We start from the raw sequence: 26,377 nt of genomic DNA on the forward strand, positions 1-26,377 counted from the left end.
TTGTCTGTTTTTATTTTAATCACATTAGAAACATGAGAAAGCTAGCCATAGTGTGTATGATTAATTCTGTAATGACATCACAAATATATTTGCCATAATAATATGATAATAATGTGATAATGATGAAAGTTTCGCTCTGCAGAAAGGGAGACATGGTCGTATTTTCTAATACATGCATTTTCGTGAGGTCATTGTTTGAGTCAGCTGACACTGGTTGCTATGAGCCACACACAGCAGCCATTGTCACAGTTTCATGCAATGAAATAAATTGTACGATATTTGTATTGACGGCGCAGCGGTAGATCGAGTTTATCGGAACGAACTGTCAACCCACCAGGTAAATGCAATTTTTAGATAGTTTCAATGCATTTTAAGCTGCTCAGATTGTGTGAAACAGCAATGCACACTGCAACAGATATTCAATGCATCCGAGCTTCATTTGACCGTACGTTAATGGTGGCTCCTCAGCTCTGTTGCATTACCTTTGGAGTACCAACGTGTAAAGCTTGAACAATTGAAAATCTCATAGTAAGTGCATCTAACACAGTATCCAGTTGGTAAATACGCATTTCTGCTACATGTTCCAGCACGTCATTTCATTGAATTTATTAATGGCTCTTACAACATTGAGAATTGCTGTGCTTGCAGTTTTTCCACCAATTGTTTGACCTTTTGTCACAATTTAATCAGACAATGCAACTTCTGACTATGAAATCATCATTTTACCACTGAAAATTTGAATGCTGTGCTTGAAAGAGTCCACTACAGGACTACCCACTCCTCCACAGCATACTGGTGGCTACTAGTAACCTCATTCTACACCATTACTTTAACAGGAATGGCATCCTTTTTCGAGCATGGCATACCTGACATGATTAAGACAACCTCCATTGAGAAGGTGGTGGCACCTGTCATCACTCACATGTGTCACCTGGTTCTAATATGTGAGAGCGGGGAGGGGTCTGAGGAATTCTCTGAGCTGGAGGGAGTGGCCGAGGGTGTGGCCAAGGCATCGAAGAACATGGCTGCAGTAGCTTCCAGGTGGGCACATTCAGGAAGGGGCTTTAGTCAGTGTTCTATCAGTGTATGAATTCCCTTAACAGTTGAAACACTCATACAATGCAACTGAAATTTCATTTTCCCTTTTCTTAGTGAAAACACTTGTAAGCAGATGATGAGATATAAGAATGTGAATTGTGTACTATGTATTACAAAGTGATGCAACCAGTTAATGTAAGAACGCTTCCCTTTTCCACCTTACCAAACTGAATAAAAAGCTTACATGAACAATCTCAATAGCAAGTTCTGGATTCAAAACATCCCAATGTTAAGTCAATAACTAAGAACTGTTCCTTAATCCCTCACACAAATTCACTTTAGTAGTCAGTATTTATCCCTTTCCCTATTTTTTCCCCAGATTATCCCCAGTGTTATCTGATGCACATAAGTGAAAGATGGCAGAAGGTAGTGGATTTATGTGAAACATTAGGTCAACACCAGGATAAAGAGAAGAACAAAGCAAATCTCACCCTGGGGGGTTCACCACAAACCTAATGATGCAAGAACAGCACAAAAATGGATTATAAGGATTTGGGTTAAACACGTACCAGCCAACGTTAGGCTGTGAGGCTGTTAGCCTCTGTTCCCTGAACACTTCTTACATTCCAGGTTTTCTGAACATGGCACATTGGTTTTAATTATGATAACCTTTGTATTCTAGATAGAAATGTTGCCCTTCAAATATTCTTGGGAACTGGCAAGTCAGGCATTAATGCAGCGCCTGAAAGCAAGAATCTGTTTTTAGCTGCTGTCTGTTCCCAGGCTTGCGGCAGAGTCGGATGATGACATCATGAGGGAGGAGATGGACCCAGTAGTGGCCTCTATGAAGCTGTCAGGACAGCATGTGCTGCTGACAGCCCAGAAACTCAGTATCCAGCCCCACATAGCTAATCACAGGGAGGAACTTATTACCTCCACTCAAAATGTCCTGCTGGGATTACTCAAGGTAAAGGCAAGCCCTCTTATAATATATTTGCAAGTATTTGTTTACATTATAAGAGTAATGATTTATGTCTGTCTTATTTACATTTTAAGAGCCATGAGTGTGCACTTAATGTATATATGGTGACATGCCAGAAGTATAGAGTAGTACCTGACTTTAGGATCATAGTGGGTTCAAATAAATGGCAAAATAATGCTCATGAAATGGTACAAAACCAGAACAGTAATATAATTTCACCAGAAATAAACAGGATGATTTCGTTTTGTTTGTTTGGTATGATTTCCAGATCCTCTTACTGGAGGACGATGCCACTGTGAGGAAGATAGTCACCGCAGGTCACTGGCTGCAGGATTGCCTTTCCCAGCTGGAGGCAGCCCCGAATATTCCAGCCTTACTGAGGGCATTTCAGGGCTTCTCAGAGGCTCTGTTGTTGCTCAACAACCTGGTAGAGAATCGAGCCAAAGACCTGCGGGATCCTGGGCAGCAAGAAAACTTGAGCCGCTCCCTGGAGACCCTGAAGAAGTGTGTCTCTATGTTACATACAGCCATGTGCACCACCATCAAGCATCCCCAGAGTGAACAGGCTCAAGCTGCTAAGAAGTACATTGTGGAGCAGGTGGACTCCACCATCATGGAGCTGATAACAACTCTAAAGAGCAACTGCCATGGGAGTTTCTTAAGCTCCTCAGGATGCTATATTGACAAGCTACAGGGTTTGCTGCAGCTATTGTCTGTTTCCACATGTTCTTCTATCAGAGAGAGCCACTTTGACAGCCTACTTGGAAGCCTGGTTGTCCATTGTATGGTAGTGGCAAACACTTCCCGTAAAAACAGCCAGTCGACAGTGGTCAACTGTTGCCGACATGTCCTCTGTCTCTGGTCAGAGATAACCCAAAAGGCAAAGCTCACAGGAAGTAACTCTGAGAAGAAAACACAAAAGGACCTGGAGGATGGCTGTGCTTCTTTGTTGCATCAGTTGCAGAAGCTTGACGCAAGCATGATGATGGCCGTGTTGTACCAGGTTTTGGATGTATTTGTCATGCCAATGGCTGCGTTTGATGAGCTACTTAATGCTGCCATGAGGGTATCAGATAGCCTCCAGCCTCTGCTCACTGCCTTTCTCTCTCATGCTGATCGAATGATCCAGGTTGCCAGCTTTGTCTCAGCTGTCTCCACAGATCTCAAGAGCATTGAGAATGTGGAGAACTCAAGGGTATGCCTGACAAGGTTGAAGGGTGCTGTTGGGCCTCTTGTCCAGGAGTTAGACAAAGGCAAAACTCATTCTGTAGCTCTGGATGAACTTCAGGATCTGCACCAGCGATGGGCAGAAGAGACTAGCCAGCTCTCAGACGGTCTCAATGACATTCTTGATGTAAAGGAGCTCACCAGTCTTGCCCTTCAGGAGATAGCAGAAAGCTGCAGTGTGTGCCAGAGGGCATTTAAAGCCCAAAGCCACAGCCAGTTTGCAGAGAATGCTGTCAAACTCATAGGTCATATGAATTATGTCATTCGATCTGTGAGGAGGTATGTGGACAGGAGTGACAACCCAATATTTCGGAATGGGCTCCTAGTGCTGGTCAAGCAGGTGGAAGCCTCCGTAGCTGAAGTCGTCATGTGTGTGGAACAGCTCAGCACAGAACCTGAACTGGACCTGGAATCATTCCCAACATTTTCTCAGAAGGCTTCAAAGGCAATTGAACGATTTAACATTTTAAGGGACGGGTTGGATGGCCTTCAACACCCCCACCTCCTCAGTCCACTGCGAGAAGAAGCCCGTCATTCTTCAGTCTCACCAACATTTCCCCTCTCTGAGAATCCAGAGGGCTTAGTCTTTGATCACGCAGAAGTCCATGAGTTTTCTGCCCCTGATATTGAAAACAGAAACACGCCCACCCCATGTTGCATGAAGCATCTGGAGAAAGATGCAGATGAACCTCCAGCAGAGTATAAGAGCAGTGACAACCCCAAGAAGCCAGCTCTTGTTGATGTAGTGAGGCCTGTCCAAAAACTTCATAATGTCGACTTGTTGCCCCTTTTGTATGACGTTCTCCAGGCAACTAAAGGAAAAGATGTCACAGCTCTCAACACTGCTTGCACAAGAGCTCTCGAGCTCTCAAATTGTTACATACAGGCTGCGAAAGAGGCTGATGCTATTATTGATGCTGTTGAGGCTCAAAGGCTAGAGAACCTGAGGTCAGAGGTAGTAGTGCTCACACCAACATTGGTGCAAATAGCACAGGAGACTGCTATGAGCTCGGTGATGAGCACAGATGGCATATACAAACAAGCTACATTGTTCTCTGACAGGATTGGTGACATTCGGCAGATTCTGCTGCCCATTGCGGGCACCTGGTACCACGCAGTCTATGCCATGTTTCAGAATGAACAACTAAAGATAAATGGCGCACAGCAACTTAGCGAGGTGATGCAAACTTATGCCGATGTTGTACAGCAGGTCATGTCATCAGATGTTGCAGTGAGAGGCGAGCACCACGAGAGCATTGCCACACTGCACAGCAAGCTGAAGAAAGCCCAGACCAACACTAAACGTCTTGCTGAGTTGACTTCATCTGCACTGGACCAGCCTGATAAGCTGGAGGGCCCTTGCATCCTGTGGGCCCTCTCCATCCAGGTCCTGCTGAATTCACTTGATAAGATCTTAGGAGCTGAGGTGCTTAGCAGGCCGGGACAGAGCATCAGGCATCAGGTGACTCCACAGAAAAGGCTGGCAGCAATGTCAGAGAACTCACTGCGGATCCAGGAAGCAGCAAGACTGACCTCCTCACACTGTAAAAACCACATTAATGTTCAGAAAATGACTGCCTTACAGGAGGAGGTGAAGGCTTTCACAGAGGCCTACCTCCAAGCAGCAGATGACCTTGGCACTGTGCCCCTCTCAGGCGTCCATCAGCTTGCAAAGTCTGAAGTCCTACAGAGGCAGCTTCTGATCAAGATGAAAGTGCTGTCTGGTATCATTAGCAAAATTAATAAGGAGTACACCGATAGTCTTCAAAATGTTATCTGCTTAGCTGTTTCAGTTGCCACCATAGACAGTAAGGACCATGAAAAGATGGAGGAAGTACGGGCAAATTTTGAGAGAGATGCTGAATCACTGTTGGGAAATGTGAAAACTGCCACTCAGAGTGTTCAAGACTGCCTCAGTTATGTCAGGGACCCCAGGATTCGAGCCAACTTGAGGTCCATTAATGAGCATCTGTCCTTCCAGATGTCTGATATTTTGAGCAGAGCCAGACAAATGGTAGAAACTCAGGACATTGGTGACATGCCCAATGTGGAGATTCAGACACAGTATTGGTCAGCTAAGGCCCACTTCCTTGTGGCAGAGATTGACAGGATGGAAGGCATTCACTTGGCAACCAAACAAGTGGTCAGACTCAGCCTACAAGGAAAGCATACCAGTAAAACCCAGGACACCATTAGTGAATTTCTGCCCAATCAGAAGGGGGTGATACATCCTGACTCTGCCATAGGTTCTGGTCAGGCGAACCATCCAACAGGTCCAAAAGCCACAGAACAGGACACGCAGAGTCCTCCATTACCCAAGCAGGAGATAAAAATGGTAATATAACTCAGCCGTTTAAAGTTATGTATATAAAACAAATAATATTAATTTAATTTGTACAATACCACATAAGGTCAGAGACGGCACTAAATGTTGAGACAATTTGAAATTCAACCTCAGTTGGATATGGAGATCAAATACAGATAATCTCATGTTCGCATTATCAGTGATCAGAGCTTGGAAATTTAGTACTGATGATAGTGACAAACCCAGGTACTGCATATAGTGTAGCATACAATATACTGTTCCCACAACATTCATATAATGTTCTCCATGTTAGCTGGGAATTCATTTCTAGCTGTGCATAAGGAGGCGCTGTATGTGTGTGACAGTATATCCCTTTCTCTTTCTGCAGGGTGGCCGTGGGATCACCACCAGCAGGGGGGCACCCTCCCTTACTTACACCTCCCTCTTCCTAAAGAGAGAGACTGACAAGTGGGATCCCCAGAACAATCGCATCATACAAGTGACCAGAGACATGGCTGAGAAGATCTACCATATGACCCAATACCTGCGCAAGAAAGGGCCTATACAGGTACAGAGAGAATGGGGTAACCTGGCATCCCCCCAAAACTTTCATGAATCATCTCCCAGTCACTGCTGTGGTTTTTAAGATAGGTTAACTCCATTTTTGCAGTAAACATTCTGGTATATAAATCAGTCATGGAATGTGTGAGATATTTACTATGGATACTATGGATAGTATGTGGGAACAAAATGTAAAAAGCAAAGTGATTCATGTGTACCGTGATGTTAGTGAGCTTTCAAATCTTAACCTCACTCCTTAACATACAGAGCAAAGAGGCTTTTGTGACCACTGCCAAAGACGTGGTCACCAGCTGCAAGTCTGTGACCCAGTTCGTTAGAGTCATCGCTGCCTACTGCCTAGACGAGAGCTGCAGGGAGGACCTCTCCCTCATCGTGGACCAGATTCTCACTGTCACCAACCAGCTGACCATCATCTCCAGGTCTGATGTCATCAGAGCATTGTTCGTGACATAGTACACAATGTGCCTTTCCTCCTGTCCCGTTCCTTGCTTCTACTTCATCCATGGTCTTCTTAGTTATTCCCAAAAACATTTGAAGTGAAACCATAATTAAACTCTGCCACCTCTGCTACAACACTTGTTCCAGAGCTTCAGCTTTGGAACTAGATCAGGTCTCAGTCGTGGATTAGTAAAGATAAGCACATGATCACGATTCAGTAATCAATGACTTAGAGAAAGTGAGATGTGCAAGACTGGATCTCTCTGGGAAAATTTGCTGCCATCCCTGCAGTTCATCATCCCAAAAATGGAGAATAAAAAACAGAAGACCCAGCATCTTGTTTATAAGATTATTTTCCATGTCTGTATCTATTCATTGTTTCCTTTTTGGGTGGTGCAGTAAGAGATGGGCCAAAAGACAGGTCTGTCTCCACTCCCTCACCCAAGGCACAAAAGGCAACTGTAACAGCTCTTGTTTCTGATTATGTGAATGGACACAGACTGTTTCAGTGTGGGCCACGGTCTCAGAACTTACACAGAGCTATGAGAAATGGTCAGCAGAGGTAAAGAGTGAGCCACAAACAGGATAAGTAAATAATCATCCTGTGTGAGTACATATAAGGCTCACCCATCAACAGATGTTTTCATTTGACTGTATCTAATGTGACATCATGACCTGTGCACATTTCACATAAAATCATTTAAGTTATAATGAAAATACAGTAGGGTAAACCTGATGTTGAACGTCTTTGTTAGGATTAGAATGATTTACTGTGAAGTGCAGAACAGCACTATACTGCTGCATCATTACACATGTTAAAGTGAGTGACTGCTCTTGCCAGAATCGGCAACCTTGTTAACCAGGAAATCAATCAGAAACAGGTGGAGGACAATTATCAAGTAAATTGTAATCCTACGCTCATTTTTGTAAATGGGGGGGGGGGGGGCAGGCTGCAGAAGATTCTAAACATGTTACACTTCTGAAAGGTGCTGGAAGACAGAATTGCCCTCAGTGCCTGGGTATGACTGTAGAGCTCTCATTGTACTTCAGGGCCAGGAATCGGTATAGCCTTCCAACATTGGCAGGCCAGCACTATCTAATCTAAAAACACTAATCTGTTTCCCAGTTACCCCTCAGGGAAACTGAAGGGAAAGTGGAACCACTACCCACAACTAAAAAAAGAAAGAGCTGTAATCAAAAGGACACTATCCTGATCATCATCCCCAGACAGCCCTCACAACAGTGACAATTATATGTGGAGAAAACTGATCCCAGTTCAGTTTACAATGACTTACCACAGTCATGCTGCATGTTCACATTTAATAATACTGTTCGGTAGCTAAATAAATGAATCCAAATTTAGATGATACATCTGTGTGACTTGTGTGCCTCTGCAGTGCTTGGCCTATTGGCGTTGAACGGCATTAATTTCCTCGCCTTTGTCACCTTTCTGCTTGGGTTGTGACCAGTCATCAAAGCAATGCTGAGAAAGCACTAAATCTGCGACGGATGTGTTGCCATTTTCTGAGATCACATGATTTGATGGATGCAGCTGCAAATGACAAAGCAAAAGAAAAACCATGCAATGTTTAATAAACATTAGGAATTTTTTTGAGAGGCACAGATAAATGAAGTTCTGTAATGATGCTGGCAGTGAACCCCCTCACCAGTGTTTCCATGTGCCCCAGTGTGAATGCTTTGACCCCCGGGAGTAAATCCTCAGACGAGATCCTGGTGAAAAATGCACAGAACCTGCTCCAGATCGTCCTGCAGGGAGTACGAGCAGCAGAGACTGCCTGCATCAAGGTAACACAAACACCCATACATACGTACATTCATCTGCACTCGACCACACATACAGACAGACACACACATGCAAGTGCACAGTCTTTACAGGGAATGCTAATTCAGGAGTCAGGAGCAGCACACCCAACAGAGCTGTAGGGACTGCTCCCAGGATAAATGCTGCCAACAGTTGTAACTTAACAATGCGTTTGGCGAAAGGGCTGCAAGCAGATAAAGGAGGATAAAAAAATGAAACCGTTAAAAGAGACACACAGACTACCACTCCTGGGGGTGGTCTGGAAATCTGTTGTTTGTTAAAAACCTAAATCAAACTGTTTTATAGCTATTTGCAGGCACTTTTGAAATGTCTTTCAGCTTGGAGCCTGTCCAAATGGAATGTTTGCCAAAGGAGCAGAGTAGCTTAAAGGTTGTTTGTGGCAGGCAAGATTGGTGAAAGCTAACAAGGAGATTCTTGTGCTGCTGATCTTAAGAGGGGTTACACAATGGAATTGACTGGCATTGGTCTAAGCAGTTTAATTTGAATGTTCACGCAACACAGAATTGAAGGCTTGGGAGGAACTGAGGATTCCTCTGCCTTTTTTCATTTCTCCAGGGCTTGCGACAGCCGGAGCCAAACTCAGATGGTGCCGAAGCAGCAGCCATGTGCTTCCAGTGGAAACAGAACCTTATTATCCACCGGGCTCAGCAATACTCCAACCCAGAGACCGATGACCTTGGGCTCCGGAAGACCGCCCTGCACCCAGCAGCACCAAGTCTTGCCCCTCCCATAAAGGTGCAGGACACATTCAAGTGACCAAGGCCTGTAACTGTCACTCCACATGTTAGTTATGTAGCAGTGTGGCAGCAGTATAGGATGGGCAGGGCACTGTTCTTTGGACCAGATGGTATTGGGTCTGAAACCCATGTGAGAAAAATGCAAGACAAAAATATACTCATCGTAGCCTTCACTAACGAAGAGGTCTGTGCAACTCCTTTGAAGTTGTTCTTAAAACATAAAAAAAGACATTTCACTTTGGGATCTGGCCACTGAACTGTATGTTCCTGTTAAGTTGTTGTTGTCTTTAGGAGAGACTTTATATCTGTCTGTAAAACACCCAATGTTTCAAAGGCCCTGAGGGTCGCTCTTTTCATTTCACATGTACAGTATGCAGTATGCAATTAAAGCTTGAAATTATTTTACAGCTCTATGAAAAATACTTGCATTGTAGACCCAAATGAAGACTTTGGTTGGAATGTAATGGGGTACACCAAACAGACCTTGATGTTGCTAACCACATTCGCTCCATGGCCTTGAATTCACTTTATGGCCTGTACATCACCCTCAGTGGTAAAAAATCTGTAGAACAGTGAAACATTGTGTAGTGACTCCATTACTCTGTAGTCTAAAACAATAGTCCCCATTGTGGAGATTCTCCTAAGATGTGTATTGTTAGTTTATTACCATTTGAATTGCAATGATCTTTCTCACCTCATCCGAAGCTATATGTATATAGTAGTGTTTTTTATTGAGGACACTGATAAAAAACTTCAATGCAACACAATTTAGAGTGTTTGAATTTCCTTTCTGATGAGAATAATGTCACTACCATATCAACAACAAACAAAAAAATTGTCAGGTTTGACAAGGTTCATGACAAGCACTGCATTTATATTACAAAAGAAGCCATTTACAACGTGCCTTATTAGGTTAGACTGGAAAAAAGAAAAATGCCACTAAATTTAAACAGAAATAGCACCGTACAGCAACACAGTATTGTACATAACATATGAATTGAACAAATCAGATTTCTTACCGTTGTAACATTCTTCATTGCCATAGTGTGCAATAACCACAAATACAAAAGTGTCATAGTACCTTTGTTGTACAGATGAGAGTGCAGGAAAAAGAGGTGAGACTGCTATTTTTGCTAGATGTTCTGGTAGATTTATAATATCTGCCCAATTACAAGCAAAACACTGTACAATTATATAAAAGTGGCAGTTTCTATACCTTTTTTTACTTGTTCTACACACACAAAAGTTAAAACCATAATACTGTACTTATAATAGCATAAAGCATCTCTTTGATACACAATTACTGACAAAATAAACTTTACTGTAGCCATCACTTACACTATACACCCTTGATAGTTGTACACCAACCAATTCTGAATATGACCAATGCATTAAGTTCTCACAACCTTGCCATATCGTGGTGCGTTGCATCACATACAACATCACATAGGTTGTCAGGTCAACCTGTCTTGGCCAGATGTGTGAACAAATGCACAGCCCTATCTCTATCAATGCACAAACATGTGTAAGCATACCCACTTTATCATACTCCTAACAGTTTCTATGAAACAGGCCTTGCCTCTATATACAGTTGAAATAAATAAATATATAAAGCTCAATAATGTTAATTGGGGGGTGTCAGGTACAGATCATACATACAGAGTCTGTGACGTGTCCATGTTGATTAATCTCATATACGGTCTTTACTGACAGAAAGGTGAGGCTGTGGGGTCAAAGGTCTTGAACACGTCCTTCAGGGGTCGGTCGTCAGGTTCCCCATCAGTGTCTTCATCCTCCTGAGCCCCCGCCGCAGTCTGTCCCAATTGTCTGGCCTGCCGAGGGTCCGCGTAGGGGGGTCGTATCAGCCCCGCCAGTGCCTGTATAGGCAGGTTGTGCACGGCGGGGGCGGTGACTGCTGACGAGGGGGGCGGCGCCTGCGCCGGGGGGGTAGGGGGGCGCGGTGGCTTGGTGTAGCTGCTGTGGCCCCCTCCGCCAGCTTCCGAAGCGTCTGCAGCCGCGCTGTCATGCAGCGCCCCGCCCGCGTGTGCCGGAGGCGGGGCTGGCTGGGCAGTCTGCTTCATAGGCTGCTTCAGGATGCCCGGCTTTTTGGGAGGATCCGCCCCCTCCTCTTTCGGGGGCTGCGCAGTCTGGTTGCGGGGATCGTACAGGCTGATCCCGCCAAGTAATGTGGTGGGGCTCTCGAGCCCCCCGCCGGTGGAGGACAGCCGGGGGGCGTATGGGGGCAGCTTGTCAGGCTCCTGCTTGACGGGTGTGGTGGGCGGGGTGGGCACGGCGGGGGCAGAGGTCTGTGATGAGGACCCCGCGCTGCCCCGCTGGAGCCTAGGATCCAGAGCCCCGCTGCCCGGGCAGGACTCTCTCACTGCGGGCAGCTTGGAGTCCAGGCTCCCGGACCGGCTGATCCTCGGGTCCAGAGGTTTCTCTGCGGAAGGCTTCGGCTCCGAGGTCCTTCCGGCAAGCCCGCCCCCTCTGCTGACGCCCTCCTTCAGACGGGCGGCGGCCAAGCGCGGGTCCAGGGAGGGCGTGGCAAGGGGGGCAGGCTCAGGCAGCACACCCCCTAGACTGCGGTTCATCCGGGCGTCAGCAATGAGAGGCGGCAGTGGCAGGTTGATGGAGGTCTCCTGCTTGGGGATGAGGAGGGGGATCAGGTCCTCCGGGGCCCACACTACTGTCTGGGCGAAGGCAGGGCGGGACAGGATGATGTCCACCCGGATGTGACTGAACTGTTTGATCTGACACCGCGGGTCCTTCAGCGCCACGCCCGGGCGGGGCTCCAGCGGAATAATAACTGCCTTCTCCCTCAGCTCTCTCTCACCCTCCTCATCATCCTCAGCACCCCTGGTCTTGTGGGGGAGAGAGGGGTGCGGCGGGTTGTGGTGGTGGTGATGGCCATCTGGCTTGTGGGCGTTTGGCTCAGGAGGCTTCATTTTTCGAGGGTCCCGTACCAGTCTGGGGTCCGCAGCTGCGTCCGCACCCTTCCGCATCTCGGCTGCACGCTGGCGGGGGTCTACCTTGGTGCGGGGGTCACTAGGTGGGGCCCGGTCTTTATGGAGCCTGGGGTCGCAGAGCCCAGCGGGAGGTGTGGCCTGGTGCATTGTGGGATGTTGCTGCTGCTGCTTCATTGTCTCATTCTGCTTCTTGAGAGACCGGAGGATGGCTGTCATGCTGTTCCCATCCTCATCATCGCTAGAATACCAGTTTGTTGTGTCGTCTGAAACAAAAGCTTCAGAGTGAGAATCTGAGAACACCACCATGAATACGAGTATCATTTACCCTTAACATAAGAGAACAACACATCGTCTTTATAGTCTACTGATAGAAGGCACTGAACACAACACCTAACTGGGCAATAAAGAGGTGTAGTGGTTAAGCAGCTGAACTTGTAACCAGAATGTTATCGTATGGCTCTGCCATGATTTGAACATGTCTGGGGCTCAGTCCACAAACAGTATGAGAAACAGGAGAGCTGGCAAATATGCTTACCTAATCTATTAGAAAGCATGAGAATGTATGTGTGTGTGTGAGTGTGTGTGTGTGTGTGTGTGTGTGTGTATAGCAGGTAAGCCACTGGATAACTGGTTTATTGTTTAATTGGTTAGCTACACCCACCATGTCATAAAAGAGGTGGGTGGGGTGATGAGGGTAAAAAAAGGAAAGAACTAGAACTAGGGAGAGTTGTTTTGACTCCTTGATTTTGTACAATTTAGTACTTGTTTCAACTTTATGCCTTAGACTATGGCCTGTTCCTGTCTTAGCTAACTTTAGCTGTTTACAATCCTTTTGAACACAGTGTGTGCTAATTGTGCAGGATGCTGTAGAAAATCAAAACTTTTTCCATCCAAACCTGCCCTTTCCTAGAAACACTTCAGAGCTTGTCATATATAAACCAGGACTGATTTACTGACTGACTGAATACTTTAATTGTTTTAATGCAATTGATTAATTTATTGATCAAATGGCTGGTTCATTGGTTAGTTGAGTCTGTTTGGTTGAATGAGAGCTGTATTCATTCGAATGCTTGATTCACTAATTAAAAGTGACTGAATGACTGACTGATGGAGATACGTCTTGCCTTTGTCCTTGCTGCCAGTCCTTGGCCTTTTTCCCTCCTCTCCCTGTGCCTCGCCCTCTTGGTGTTTCTGCTTCAGACGCAGGAACAGGGCCTTCTGCACTGCTGGCAGGAAGTCGGGCACCTGGACCGCTCCCTCTGACTCAGCGCTGCCCTGCTGGGACTCCTGCCCGCAGCCGTAAGCCAGCTGGTCCTGGGGAAGGCCTTCTTTGGAGGGAGGGAGAGGAGAGAAAGGAGGACGCGCTGAGATTATACAACAATAGGGAATTTCACAAAGGAAGCTGGGGACACTGTAAAAAATACTGTAGTTCAGAAAACCTGTTATGTTTACAAATTTGTTTATTCACTTGAGGTTTCAGCCATAAACATATGAATTATAACCTGAGGTATGACAAATGTGCAAAATGGACCACAGTACTTTTTCATATTGATGTTAACAGAAAAAAACAGGCACCACCTGCTGGCGGATACATTAATAACCACAAAGTGGGATACAAAAACCACATTTCACCATGACATCGGAAGCCATCAAAGCAGGGTAAAGGGGCACTACACCTCTGGACAACTGTATTTTCATGTTATTCATGGCATGCATCATGCAAATGACGCATGCCCGATAAATGGAGCAAAGAACTCTGTTTGTTTCTCAGTTTGTGCATTACATTTCCTGCTCCAGGAAATGAGAAGGATTCTGAAGAGAGTTCTCACTCCCTGCAGGACATCAGTATTTTTATCATTTCAACAGGATCCCTCAAAGCATATTTAGGTGTCTGTCTTGGACCAATTAATCTATTTATATTTTGCAGGAATGTAATTTCATAAAATTTCAGACGGTGATCTCTTCGACGTTGCTACTCTCTGTCTGTCTCTAGTCATTAGCAGCTGCAGTGAGGTTGTTTGAGCCTCTTCTCTCTATTTGAATGTCAAATCAGTTCTGAAGTTTGTACAAGACTTTTGATTACCATAGAGCTGGTCACAAAATAACTTTTAAATTAGCTAGTTTGATTGTGGATTCCTATTATAGAAAAAGCGAGAAACACCACATACGTATAAAATTACATTGAAAAATATATTTAAAATAGGTTGTGGCTTAGTTGGACAGGTGCTTGTCATAAGGGCAGGCCATCAGAGTTTGATCCTAGCCATGTCATCTGCCAGCAATGGCCAGGGGCAAACTAATGTTTTGGTGGGTGTTGGTAGGGTCTCCTTGTCGCTCTCAGGCAACCTAAGAGTTGCTCAGATGATGTCAGTGAAACTGCCCCTCTCCACATGGCTCCAACTTCAATATGGTGCATAGTCTGATAAATAGCCATCGACTGTGTGGGAGAATATCGGAGGATTATGTTCGTGTCACTTCAGCACTTTTGTACAACTGCAGAGGTTGCTGCAGTAAGATACACCTAATATGCGATTAGCAATTCTCAAACAGGGTCACATCAAGGGGGAAGTATACAGTAAATAAACCTGTTCAATACTATGCTTCAGCCATGTTGTCATACAGCTCTTAAAACTGAAGATAAGCTGAAAAGTTTTTGCAGCATGTGGTCCCCATGCAGACAAAAAAAGCCAAAATAATGATTGTGATCATCTGACATTAGGGAATGCAAAAAAGTACCTCCTGGGCCCACGGCCTGGTTGCCATAGTAATCACTAAAGAACTCTGCAGTGTTCTGCTGCATGGCCTGGTATGACATGTTCTGCTGCGTCTGCAGGTCTGGTGCGGGTGCAAACGGAGGTCCTTGTTGGTTCGGCTGGGGAGGGCGGTTGCCATGGAGGTTCATGTGGAAGGCAGGGGGCTGCCCTGGCGGTGGAGGGTGCATCGGGGTGCCCTGGTGGAAGCCGTGTTGCGGGGGCTGCCCAGGGGGGCTCTGAGGGAGGGGCGGCCCTCCATGGGGAAGAGGGGGACCCCCCATCGATCCTGGGGATCCGGGAGGGGGCACAGGCGGGCCGTTTGAGCCTGGGGACATCATGTTTGTACTCTGCATGTCCTCAGCGCCCCCACCAAACTGAGAAGGGGGCCCATTCCCCTGGAACTGATGGTCAGGGGAAGACGAGCTGTTGTAGAAATTCGGCCTGCAACACAAACACAAACACACTGCCATTCCACATCTGTGGTCTGTACAGAGTCGTGCTCTCCGCAGACACACATTATATACTCATTTCATCCAGAAATCACATAATCACACAGCGTGCAGTGTAACATAGTGGTCAACAAAATCACCTATCAACCTCAATGGGGCAAAATAAAATCCCAGGTAAAGCACTACCATTGAACTGCCTCTGTGAATATCTAGCTGTGTATATAGAAAATGTACACAGTACAAGACTGTATAAGGACATCTGTCACTAAGCACAATTCATTTAGCCCTTCAGGTTTAAACTGAGCAGTAGTCGGAGTATTGAGCTTGTCAGTGATAAGGGAGGACTGCAAAAAAAATCAATAAATAATAACGGTAATAAGTCACAGACTAACACATCAGCCACAGTGCCAGTACCTGAGTCCAATCTTCTGTGCGAGGTCCACAGTGGGCTGCACCACAATCTCGAACAGCGAGGGGATCTTCTTCCCGTCCGGGGGGCTGCTGGGGGCAGGCGTCGGCAGTAGGCCCACTCCAGGGGGCGGTTTGGGCAGGGGGGTGATACCCTGCTTTCTCAGCTCCTCCACCTCCTGCTCGTCTTCATTCATGGGCTCGCCCTCTGTGTTCAGGATCTGCAGGGGGTGAGAGTACATAACGGGGGCTGCAGTACTCTGTGGAGCGCCCACATGTTTCTTATAGTATCTGTGTCATAACCATTTGATTCACAGGAACAATTAAATGTAATTGAAGCGAAACTGAACTTAACTTCAATACTGAATTCAACACACTTTCAATCAACTGTGTAAATCATCATTACTGAGCCAGATACATAATCACCAAAAACGTAAGTAGTTTCAAGGACCAATGCAAACCAAACATGCACAAAAACGGGAGTACAGCCAAGAAGGCACTCGTTATGCACTGTACATTTGTGCTGTATCTCTGTTGTATTTCTCTACTTAAGCTATGCACAGGCTGTATTCATGGTGCACTTGTGTGTATTCACTTTGTATTTATGTGCCAGTGTAGTATTTGTATTTTTTTGTGGTTTCCAAGTACCTCTTTTTGTGCATCTGTTGTTTTAGCATCTATCTTATTTCTGACCTTTTCCAGCAGTTCCCTGGCCACATCGGTCAGCGGCTCATGAGAAAACTTGCACTTGTCTCCCTGAAAGCACTTGGCTCCAGTGTGAAAGAACTTGCAAGGGTATTCACGTGGATTCCGGTGTCAAGGAAACAAACCGAACACCAAATAAAATGGAAACTGCAATGACTTTAAATGTTCATCTTCCTCAGGACCAACCTACTGCAGTAATTCCAGATTAGAATATACATAAAGAAAAACCCACAACATTATTGAATTAATGCCAAACATTTTTCCACCAATATAATTTATAATTATATCTATTTTTCCACAACAATTTAATTTCTTAGACTAAATTTTTACATTCGTATTACTTCCTTTTTTAATATTTTTCCTTTTTTGCATGAAAGCCATGCAATAAAAATTTATTGAATGAACAAAGTATTTTCCTGTGCTGGGGCCAAGAGAAACACACAAAGTGAAAGCACATCTTTGAAGGATATTGTGCATGTAGATGCAGTTCTCTCCCTTGCTGCAGTACCCCTGGATGTAGAATTTGCACAACTCTTTCTTCTTATCAGGAACAACAAGGTCGTGCTCAAACTTGCATTGGTCTCCCTGTGAGGAACCAGACAGAGAGGACACGGACAGGAGGTTTAAACACATGTAGTCTTTTTGCCTTATTCCCCTTCACCAACTTGAATGACCAATATAATAACTCCACTAAAACTTAATTTTTTCTTTAGTTAAATATCTTTAAAAATCCCAGATCCATCTTGGTTTAATTCAGATTGCTGATAATTTACATATAACATACTGATGCACTGCAAAAATTAAATGGGCTTCTTATTCGAAGAATCATAACCCTATGTGACACACAATTTTTCAATTTTTTTTTTTTTTCTTGGATTCGATCATTATCCTTAAATTATCCCCTTTGATTTATTATGGCATTAACAATGAAATGAAAATCAAAACTTATGTGAGAAAATGTGTCATAAGAAAGCAACAACATAACTAACAATACTGGGTCCTGAAAGTACTTACTTTGATGCATCTTCCCTCTAGATAATATTTGCAGATGTATCTTCCGTTGTGTTCGACTGTGTGCTGATTTATGAACTCCTGGGTCATGATTGGCCGTTTTTTCTGGAAGGTGGATGGGCCTTTGCCATCCTGAAAGATAGCAGGAAGCATCCTTTTTGAAAACACTCTAAGCACATCAAACAAAGCTTAACACATTGCCTCATACTGACCACTCCTACACAGCGCCTCCTACTGGCCACTCACACAGTGGTAACATATTGTATTGATCTATTTATATTGACAGTCTATGGTAAAAATGGTTCATTCCCTTCATCTCCTTGCTGTTAAATTCATATTTGTGTGCCACTTATGACATGATGATTAAAAAGAGGAAAATGATTCACTTCATAATGTCTTTCTGATTTATTGGCAGCGTTTATTGATCGTGACATAAAGATGGAAAGCATGTTGAATAGCTCCTCACCTCCTTCATGCTGTCTCCACCCTGGTCACTGCCTCTGCCACGCCCTCGCCCCCAGATCTTGCCTTTCTGCTTCTTGTTTTTGTTCAGCATGCCCCGACCCCGGCCCATGCCCCCCCGTCCTCTCCCCTTCTGTCCGAGGTCTGCAAAACACACCTTTCTCTTTCAGCAAATCAGGTTCAGCAATGCTGCTCCCACATTACTTTACATCACATTATTGTCATTTAGCAGATGCTCTTATCCAGAATGACTTACACAGGTTACAGTTTTTTACATGTTATCCATTTATACAGCCTGATATTTACTAAAGCAATTCTGGGTTAAGGACCTTGCCCAAGCGTACAACAGCAGTGCCCCAGCAAGGAATTCAACCAGAAACCGTTCGGTTACGACGCCCTACACCACTAAACCAACACTGCTGCCCCACAAATAAATCACAAATTACATAAAAATTGAAACTCAGAGAGCTTCCTTTCTGAGTCTTACACTGCTGCTGCTTCTGCACTCCCTTCATGTTCGTCCTCTTCATCTGCTCCTTGGGCGGCCCTCCTTTGCTGTGGCCGGGCGTGGCACCGTCCTTGCCCTGACGATAGTGGCACACTTCCTCAGCGAAGTCGTCGTCCTCGCCCTCATAGTCATACTTCTCCTCGCTGTAGTCACTGAACTTATCATAGTCGTTATTTTTGTGCGATGCCTGCCTCTGGAGTTTGCCGTGGCCCCCACTGGACTGGCCATGCTGGAAATGGTCAAACAAAGAACCTCAAGTCACACGGCTGAAAGGTGACAGTTTGAGAGTTTGTGCTGTTCCCTGGTGCATGTTCTTACTACTGCCATACCTGCCCACCTCCGCACAGAGTACCAACAGCCCATTCATTGTAACAAGCAAATCTCATGAGCCCTGGGGCTGTGGAACAACTACAACAAAATGCATTTTTAAAGATAACTTATTCTTTAATTTCTCCTGATAAAATATTTAAACACAAAATTATAAATTTCTACTGGACAAAAAACATCAAATACTTTTTTCCATTTGGTGTGAGCACTTTTGTCTCCATAAATTCTGTAATGACTTGTGTGTAACTAGTGGGTACATGGCATGGGTGTGCTAACCTGAGAAAAGGAGCCATCGTACTCCCGGTATGAGCCCGTGTTCTTCTTGCTCTTGGGCCTCTCAGAGCGCTCAAGATCCGAATCGTAGCTGTCTGAGCTATCTGAGCTGGAAGGAGAGTGGTTCTAGTGCAACAGAAAAAAGTGAACCATATCAGATATGTCACAATTCACTGCTAGGGTGAGAAACTCTCCAGGACCAGAAGGAATCTACCATCTAATCATGCGTCTGTGTGATGAACAGATAAATATCCTGTCTTAACATCCATGCCTAATTAATTTCACACACTTCTGAAAACTGTTATATTCATCATCTGTTTTTACATTCTACTAATACAATATCCAGTGGTCTCCTAGGATTTTGTGACATATTGCTGCAACACAAAAGGGAAGGTGATAGTACCCAATACAATGTTAATCTGAAGCAGTTCACATTCCTCAGTCAGCCTTTGAGCCAATCATTTCAACACTCTGACACATACATACAACTTTGAGCACACACATCACCTGCAGTAATTTACCACAATAACTTATTTCTGTAATTAGAAGGTCCTAGGGATGCCCACCCCTGAGCTGCACCAAAAAAAGCAGACAGAATAAAAGGGAGTCTGGGTGATACAGGAGATGCTGACAGACAGGCATGCTCACTTTCTGTCGGTCTCTCCTCCGCTTCTTAGACCTCCTCTTTTCCCTCGTTTTCCTATATCTCTTTCTTGAGCGCCTGCGTGATTTGTCATCTCTGTCCTTCTCTTTTTCTTTTTCCTCGTTCTCTTCTTTGATTTCTTTCCCTTCTTCCTCAATTCCGATCCCTTCGTCATCTATTTCCCCATCCTCCAGTTCACCGTCCTCCCTTTTAAGAAAAAATATATATATCAAGATCAGCTCTACTGACATTGAGCAAGATAATCTCAAACTGAAAACGTCTGCAGTTAAACATCAGATGTCACTTCCCATGAGAAAACAAAAAAAGGCATCACCATACAAAGATGAGTGCATAGTAAAAATAATCTGTAAACATCCAACAGATGAAAAAAACAACTATTGCTACTTTTTTAGCCTGAGTCATACCCTGTTCTATGTCATCCCTCATAAATAAAATTGAGAAATTTTAGGAAGTAATATTGCATTTGAAAGTACCTGAAATTTTAAGGTACCACAATACACTGAATGAATATGCACAATGCATTTCACCCACAAGAAACCACCACATTAAAAATATTCTAACAACATCACGAAACAATATTCACAGGATTATGTTCCATTAAAGCTACTTCTGTTTCAGGATCAGTCTATGTTACTGACTGCTGGATGCCATTGTTATGGATTAATCTGGTATTCAACTTCCCTCATGAGCATGTTTGCTTCTGTAACTGTGGAAAAAATAATACTTTGAAAATGTTGGAAGCATGTGGTTTTGTGACCCATGCATAATGTAAGACTCACAAGTGAATTCCACACAGTCTACAAGAGCTATTCATACATATCCCTAAGAGGTCTGTGTGTGTGTGTGTGTGTGTGTGTGTGTGTGTGTGTGTGTGTGTGTGTGTGTGTGTGTGTGTGTGTGTGTGTGTGTGCGTGTGCACGCTGACTACAAGGCCACTAATGCCTCCTTGAACCAGGCTAAGCCATGGCCCACTGGAACTCAGCCAAGCCTGAATAAAATGGCTCACTTCATTTTCCATCATAGTTACACCTGGGCTGTCACTTATTACATTTATTTAAATAGAAACAGCAATATATGTTGTCAAGAGGCTTCTACTCTGGAGCAAATAATTCAAATTCACATAGTTCTCAATATTCTGTTTTCTAAATGGTATGTTAACTAGTCAGACAAGAAAAAATATACAATATCTGAAATATTTTGAATGAGATAATCCTTGTTAGAGGACTAATATATAATTACAGTTACACATGCTGTCTATTATATATACAAATTTGGTGTAGATATTGATATCTATATATCTGACAAACAAATACAATGCCAAAGAACTGAATGTTTGATAGGGACAGACAAGTGCTCAGGGCAATGTGGACAAGCAGGTTAACTGCTAGCTACACTTTACAGAACATCAGCCAAATCCTCCTGTGACATTTCTTCCTTCCCAATAGCCCTGCCACTGACTTCCACAGCATACAAACCAAAGTTACTGTGAAAACTCATTTTTGGTAGCTGGGACTGCTGTACTGGCTCTTGTGCATTTAGGTCAGGCCTGTGGGTTGGCCCATGAGTATTGTACAGATTTATACTGTAATACAGTAGAATCCACCAAGCGTCTCCACAAAAATCAACTGAGATTAGTCGACCACATCGTATGGAGAACATTGTGTGCGGAGAGCTGAGGCAGTGTTGGCAATGGTAAAATACAATTTTAAAAAGATAAAAAGGCAAAAATGACCCATCTGTATGGAAGCCTTTTGAGGCAGATTTCATAAACCCTACCTCACCTTACTTCCTGGTAACACTTTATGCATCTGAGAGGTTGTGAGGCCTGTTTACAGTTGGATCTCATTTAGCTTGAATAACAAAACATGACGGAAATCCAGAGAGTGCTGTACCAGAGCCAGCAAGCCCTGTTATGGTATGATAGTGGAAAATGGGAAGAAACATCATGGTAACACTGAATTGCCAACACGGTAGAGGAGCACCTTGTTCAAAACCAACCTTAGGTTAGCTGTCCACTGATACACTATGCCTAATACTATGAATACAGCCATATAAGACAGCTAATTTTAGCCCAACCTTGGCAGTCAGCAAGACACTTGCCAAAATAATGATCAAAATGAATCCAGTAGTAGTGGTGATGGTGGTGGTAGAGGTGGTGGTGGTAGTGGTGGTTGGAAGGTAGGGCTATGAGAAACAGCCATTTGACTCCTGTCCTTAGAGCAGTGCTTGTTTTGACAAGGAGTTTTCACAATTTCGTATGGGACAGGAAGTACACTCACAGGGCTCATCTCTATTAAGCAAAAAATCCTAAGTTTTGAAATCCCTAACTTCTGATATCTGTGTGAACCCTCTACCCATGAGGCCTCAAACGCTGATAAAATCTGCATGCCTGAAGGGCACCTGTAGAAATCAACAGAGCCCAAGTACACATGGCGGCCAGACTTCCACATTATCCACATTTACTACACCAGACAACAGGACAGAGGACCTGGTCCTTGTTCCCCATTTTTTAAAAACATCTGATTAGAGTGAGCAGTCTAACACGCCTTCCACACTATATAGGCCCATTCCATTGTAATCAAAGGTGCTTTCAACACCTCCTGCACTGTTGACCTGCAACTTTTTCCCTTCTCTGCGACAGTCCAGCTTGGTACTACTTCTGCATTCTCACTTGCCAAATTCTGCCCTACCAGAGCTGGACACAATCAGACGTTTTGCAGAACAAGACACACCAAATCTGCAATTCTAATTTGGTAACACAGTCAAGGCAATTGTAACTGAACTACCATAGGCCAACTTCAGTTTGGGAGACATGCAAGCTATGACTATTTTCTGTACAAACCGGCCAACTGCCTCTCCCATTAATGTGGAGGTTATTGATCCTTACAGCCAATCAGGAGCAGAAATCCAAAAGAGTAATGGGGTGGGTCTACCTAACACTTCTCAAAGGTAGCTTAGGCAGTTACACCTAACAAATGGTACAGCTCTGCTTCATCCACACCCTTGCTGTGTTTGTATGCTCTCTCTTGGGGAGGTGGGGGCAGGAGCTGTTATAAGTGAAAGATTGGTGGCCTCTGTATACCATGGTGCAATTAACAGCTTAAGACAGCCTGTCCTGGCAATGTGCCATTGCCATCACAACAGGATCACAACTCTGCAATACGATCACATTAGCAAGACATAAAACGTGTTGTGTATCTGTCCTTTTCAGTGACATACATTGTGTTATGTGGCACATGGTCCATGCTTACTGAGGGGAGGGGGTGTCAGTATATGCATGAAATGGATGTATGCTAAACTGATGGAGACAGATGAATCTGCACTGAGCTCTTGGTCACATGACCAACAGGGAAAACAGATGAAAGTAACAACAGGGGAAAGGATTAGGACTTTGGATAATTTAACATCATCCTATTTCCTGCTTTTACAACTGGGAAATTACAGCTCCTTATAATAGTGGTGCTTTTCCCTGCAGACAACCCAGTCAGCTTTCAATGTTCACTCAATAATGTCAATAACTGCCAACTGCTCTCTATGTAACTGGCATCACAAGCCTCTTTTTCAAAAACAATAATCTTACATACAAAACTGTTTAGATCTGCATCAGGATTCATAATAGGAAACATTCAGTGTAACTGTGAATTCTGACAGGCTCTCCCTTTCTTTTGGACAAAATCACTTAATTGTTTATAGGACAGAGGTCAAAGGATAAACTGACAGCGATATCTGCCATGCTGTTACAGCTGACAATACAACTGAGGTTTTGCTGTGCAGGAGAAGACAGTGTTATCAGGTCCAACTTAGTCTCTCAAACCCTCTCTGCTATTCCACCCAACAAACATTCCTTACTTCCTTTGCCATATTCTCCATCAACGGTTTCAAGTGCTGCCATTTGTTCATTAGTCTGAAAAGGTGTCCTGTAGCACCCAGCGAAATGCTCACCCTTACGTCAGCCTCTGTCCCAGACCAAAAGTTCAAAATGGAATCTTAAATATTCTGAATGCATTACATCATTTATTTATGCAGCAGACATCCTTCTCCATGAAAACCTTTTTTTTTTCTTTGTGACTGAGCAAAGTCCCTTTCTCAAGTGAATAACTGCCCCGGGATTCAAACAGACAATCACCACATGCAGAGTCCAGTGTTACAACTGTGCTACACTGCTTTATGTTGGGGGAGGGGCAATTACCCATTATGGCATTTTTCCCTTCACTTTGAGAAACAAATTTAAGGACATAAACATCATCACAAGTTCAACATTCAAACACTTTCTGAAATTTGCTACTTATAGTTAAGGACAAGGTGGCATTGTTGTTTGACTGAAAGCCCACATCCATCGCTATAGTTTAGGCGAATGGTGTAGAATACAGCACTATGTCAGTGTCATCTGAAACATCAATCCTGAGTTCAGAGATTACTTGGAAAACTGTCCCAAAGGAGGACTGCAATAACCTAAAGTCATTACTTCCTGCTACCCTCCTGAAAAAGCTTCTACTTCAAAATGTCCTTTTCCTTCAGCCAGTTGCTAGCTTCCAGACAACTGCTAAACCTCCAAGTCAAAAACAAGCAACACTTTGGCTCTAAAGTATATCAAATGTTTGAAAGCATCTAACATTCTGTCCAGGTTCTTGGACTTCTGAAATGCAATCTCACTCCCCATTACATATAATTCTTAGGTAGCTAGATGGCTAACTCTGTAATTACTACCACCATACACTGTGAGGGGACTACGAAAAATCCATTTTAACTATAAACACACACTTCCAAGTCTACACCTGGGTCCACAAATTACACAAAGTTTAATAAAAGTAAAAAAGTTCCAATGGACAAGGGGCGCAGACGGAACTAGAAGCGTGGCAAGGTCATATATCTGCAGAGGGTCAGCACACTTGCGCTGTCTAACTAGCCCATCTGTCGTTGCACAAATGCGCTGAACGCGTTCCGCGCACCGCCTAACCAGCGGCGCTTCCAAGCTGCTCACAAAGGGGATGACATAGCCCGTGATTGTGGGGAGGCTGTACACGTCACCCTCATTTACATAAAAACCCCTGGGCAACATGAAAGCCACAAGACACATTTTCAAAATGGTTGCCTCATTCCTTCCTGTAGCTGGTGCCACAAAAAAATCACCTGCTTGGTGGCTAACTAGCTAGCTGTCTTGCGTTCCACAATACAACGGCGGTTCGACCTAATCTCTTTGGACGCCACAATCTACCATTACAAGTGCATTTGTTGCATGATAAAACTGTTGAGATTTAGCTCGCTAGCTAGCTACCGATAAATAAGAATGAAAAGCATGCAACATAGCTAGCTGGCTGGCTATGTACAAGAGGGATAGCTACCTAGCTAACAGGATGTCCTGACTTCACCCAAAGCCCAAGAAAATCACATCAATATATCCTTCACGCCGAGTCCAGAAAAAGAATACAAGCAGTTACTCTAGGCGCACAAATATTCCTTTTACAGAAGAATTTTCAGATAAGAATGTTACTCGACCTTTCGTCCCCTGCAAGTTCAGAGTCTGTCATGTTTTTGTGAAGAACGGGGTTTGGGGGGTTGGAGGAAAGGCTCGCAAAAGCCATGGAAACGAAATTGCCCTTCTCCCGAAACAAGAGTGAGTTGCATTCAGTCACTCAAGGAGACGTTGGATTGTGAGATGATGAAGGATTGCATTAGTTTGAAAAAACTCACGGTTACACGTCTTTACAGTGAGAGACAGTAAACACAGACTTATCCAGTCTCTTATCAATGATGTTTTAAAACTGTAAACACAGTTTTGATACCCCCGCTTTGCTAATGTCCCGTCGGTTGACTTTTTTCTTGGTGAAATATTGGCGACGGAGGGTGAAACAAACAGAAATGTATTCATTTTCGGTGGTTTCTATTCCTTCACAAAACATGGCGCCCGCAACGCATTCTCAAAATGGCTGCTGTGAGCCTAAGGACAGCGATTGTATCCTTCCGCCTTATAAATCGGACCTATGAGATCAATCTAACTCCCTATCATTACTGGGCAATACTGGTCATAGCGATTGGACAATAGACGCAATATCACCAAGTTTATTGGCTTGAATAACTGTCACTAGACGAAGGCAGGCTTAAACAGTCAAGGTTGGAAGACTGGAAATAAAACTGTCCAATGAAATGTACCGTTACGTCATATCTGTGGAATAATTTGTGCGTCGACGAAGTTGTGCTTTTCCCAGAAGCTATTTTGAGATGTGACAGCTCGCAATATATGGCGTTGAAGTAAAACTAGACCGACAGCGTCAAACACTTGTACTGAGTCTGTGCTTGCTCACGTATGGTCGAGGTTCAATTTAATGTCGCATTCCACTACTGGCATGATAAATACGACAGCTATAAAATGTGGAATGTATACTGAAGAACAACGTGCAAATATCTTTGTTGTGCAATTTGTGGGCACTGAACAGTAGATGGCACTACACCACTGAAGTGAGAGAACACCAGAGACTGTAATTAATAGTTACCTCTTCTCTTGGGTGTCTGTCGTTTTGTTGGGGTAGCCAATTTTTAAATGTTTTCTTGCATATGGTTGTTGAGTTCATAACGACGTTTCAAAGTTTATCGTGACCTGGACAATATTTCTGTCCGCAGACCAAGCTCTATAATTGAATAAATTCCATTTTTTGCTCTGAGACTTGTATTAAGGCTATAATTTGAGAGCACCATGTCCCA

At 44.1% G+C, this 26,377-nt stretch overlaps 3 protein-coding genes across 5 annotated transcripts; 2 read left to right on the forward strand and 1 right to left on the reverse strand.

The window, feature by feature from the left end:
• The first annotated feature begins 838 nt into the window (after positions 1–838).
• On the forward strand, positions 839–2,920 carry LOC118790348 (catenin alpha-like). The gene is made up of 4 exons (XM_036547258.1): positions 839–1,041; positions 1,822–2,005; positions 2,289–2,731; positions 2,887–2,920. The coding sequence occupies exons 1-4, from the start codon at positions 839–841 to the stop codon at positions 2,918–2,920; spliced, it is 864 nt and encodes a 287-aa protein (XP_036403151.1).
• Positions 2,921–4,195: 1,275 nt separating this feature from the next.
• Positions 4,196–9,840, forward strand: LOC118790418. Its single transcript, XM_036547324.1, has 5 exons — positions 4,196–5,582; positions 5,941–6,120; positions 6,381–6,553; positions 8,261–8,378; positions 8,971–9,840. Exons 1-5 carry the CDS (start codon positions 4,251–4,253, stop codon positions 9,169–9,171), a joined length of 2,004 nt encoding a protein of 667 aa, XP_036403217.1. The 5' UTR covers positions 4,196–4,250; the 3' UTR covers positions 9,172–9,840.
• A 217-nt stretch (positions 9,841–10,057) lies between these two features.
• LOC118790154 (zinc finger CCCH domain-containing protein 6) lies at positions 10,058–25,602 on the reverse strand. 3 transcript variants are annotated; one of them, XM_036546999.1, is made up of 12 exons: positions 25,175–25,602; positions 19,663–19,864; positions 19,018–19,140; positions 18,394–18,643; positions 17,911–18,050; positions 17,448–17,576; positions 16,904–17,018; positions 16,422–16,531; positions 15,735–15,949; positions 14,855–15,312; positions 13,243–13,446; positions 10,058–12,381 (listed from the first exon to the last, which is right to left on the reverse strand). In XM_036546999.1, the coding sequence occupies exons 1-12, from the start codon at positions 25,258–25,260 to the stop codon at positions 10,856–10,858; spliced, it is 3,558 nt and encodes a 1,185-aa protein (XP_036402892.1). In that variant the 5' UTR covers positions 25,261–25,602; the 3' UTR covers positions 10,058–10,855. The 3 variants fall into 3 exon arrangements, with proteins under 3 accessions (XP_036402892.1, XP_036402891.1, XP_036402890.1); XM_036546998.1 differs by having other exon boundaries at positions 13,243–13,443; positions 16,377–16,531; XM_036546997.1 differs by having other exon boundaries at positions 16,377–16,531.
• Between the last annotated feature and the right edge of the window lie 775 nt (positions 25,603–26,377).

This window comes from Megalops cyprinoides, chromosome 15 (genome assembly GCF_013368585.1).
Source record: "Megalops cyprinoides isolate fMegCyp1 chromosome 15, fMegCyp1.pri, whole genome shotgun sequence".
Lineage (NCBI taxonomy): Eukaryota > Metazoa > Chordata > Actinopteri > Elopiformes > Megalopidae > Megalops > Megalops cyprinoides.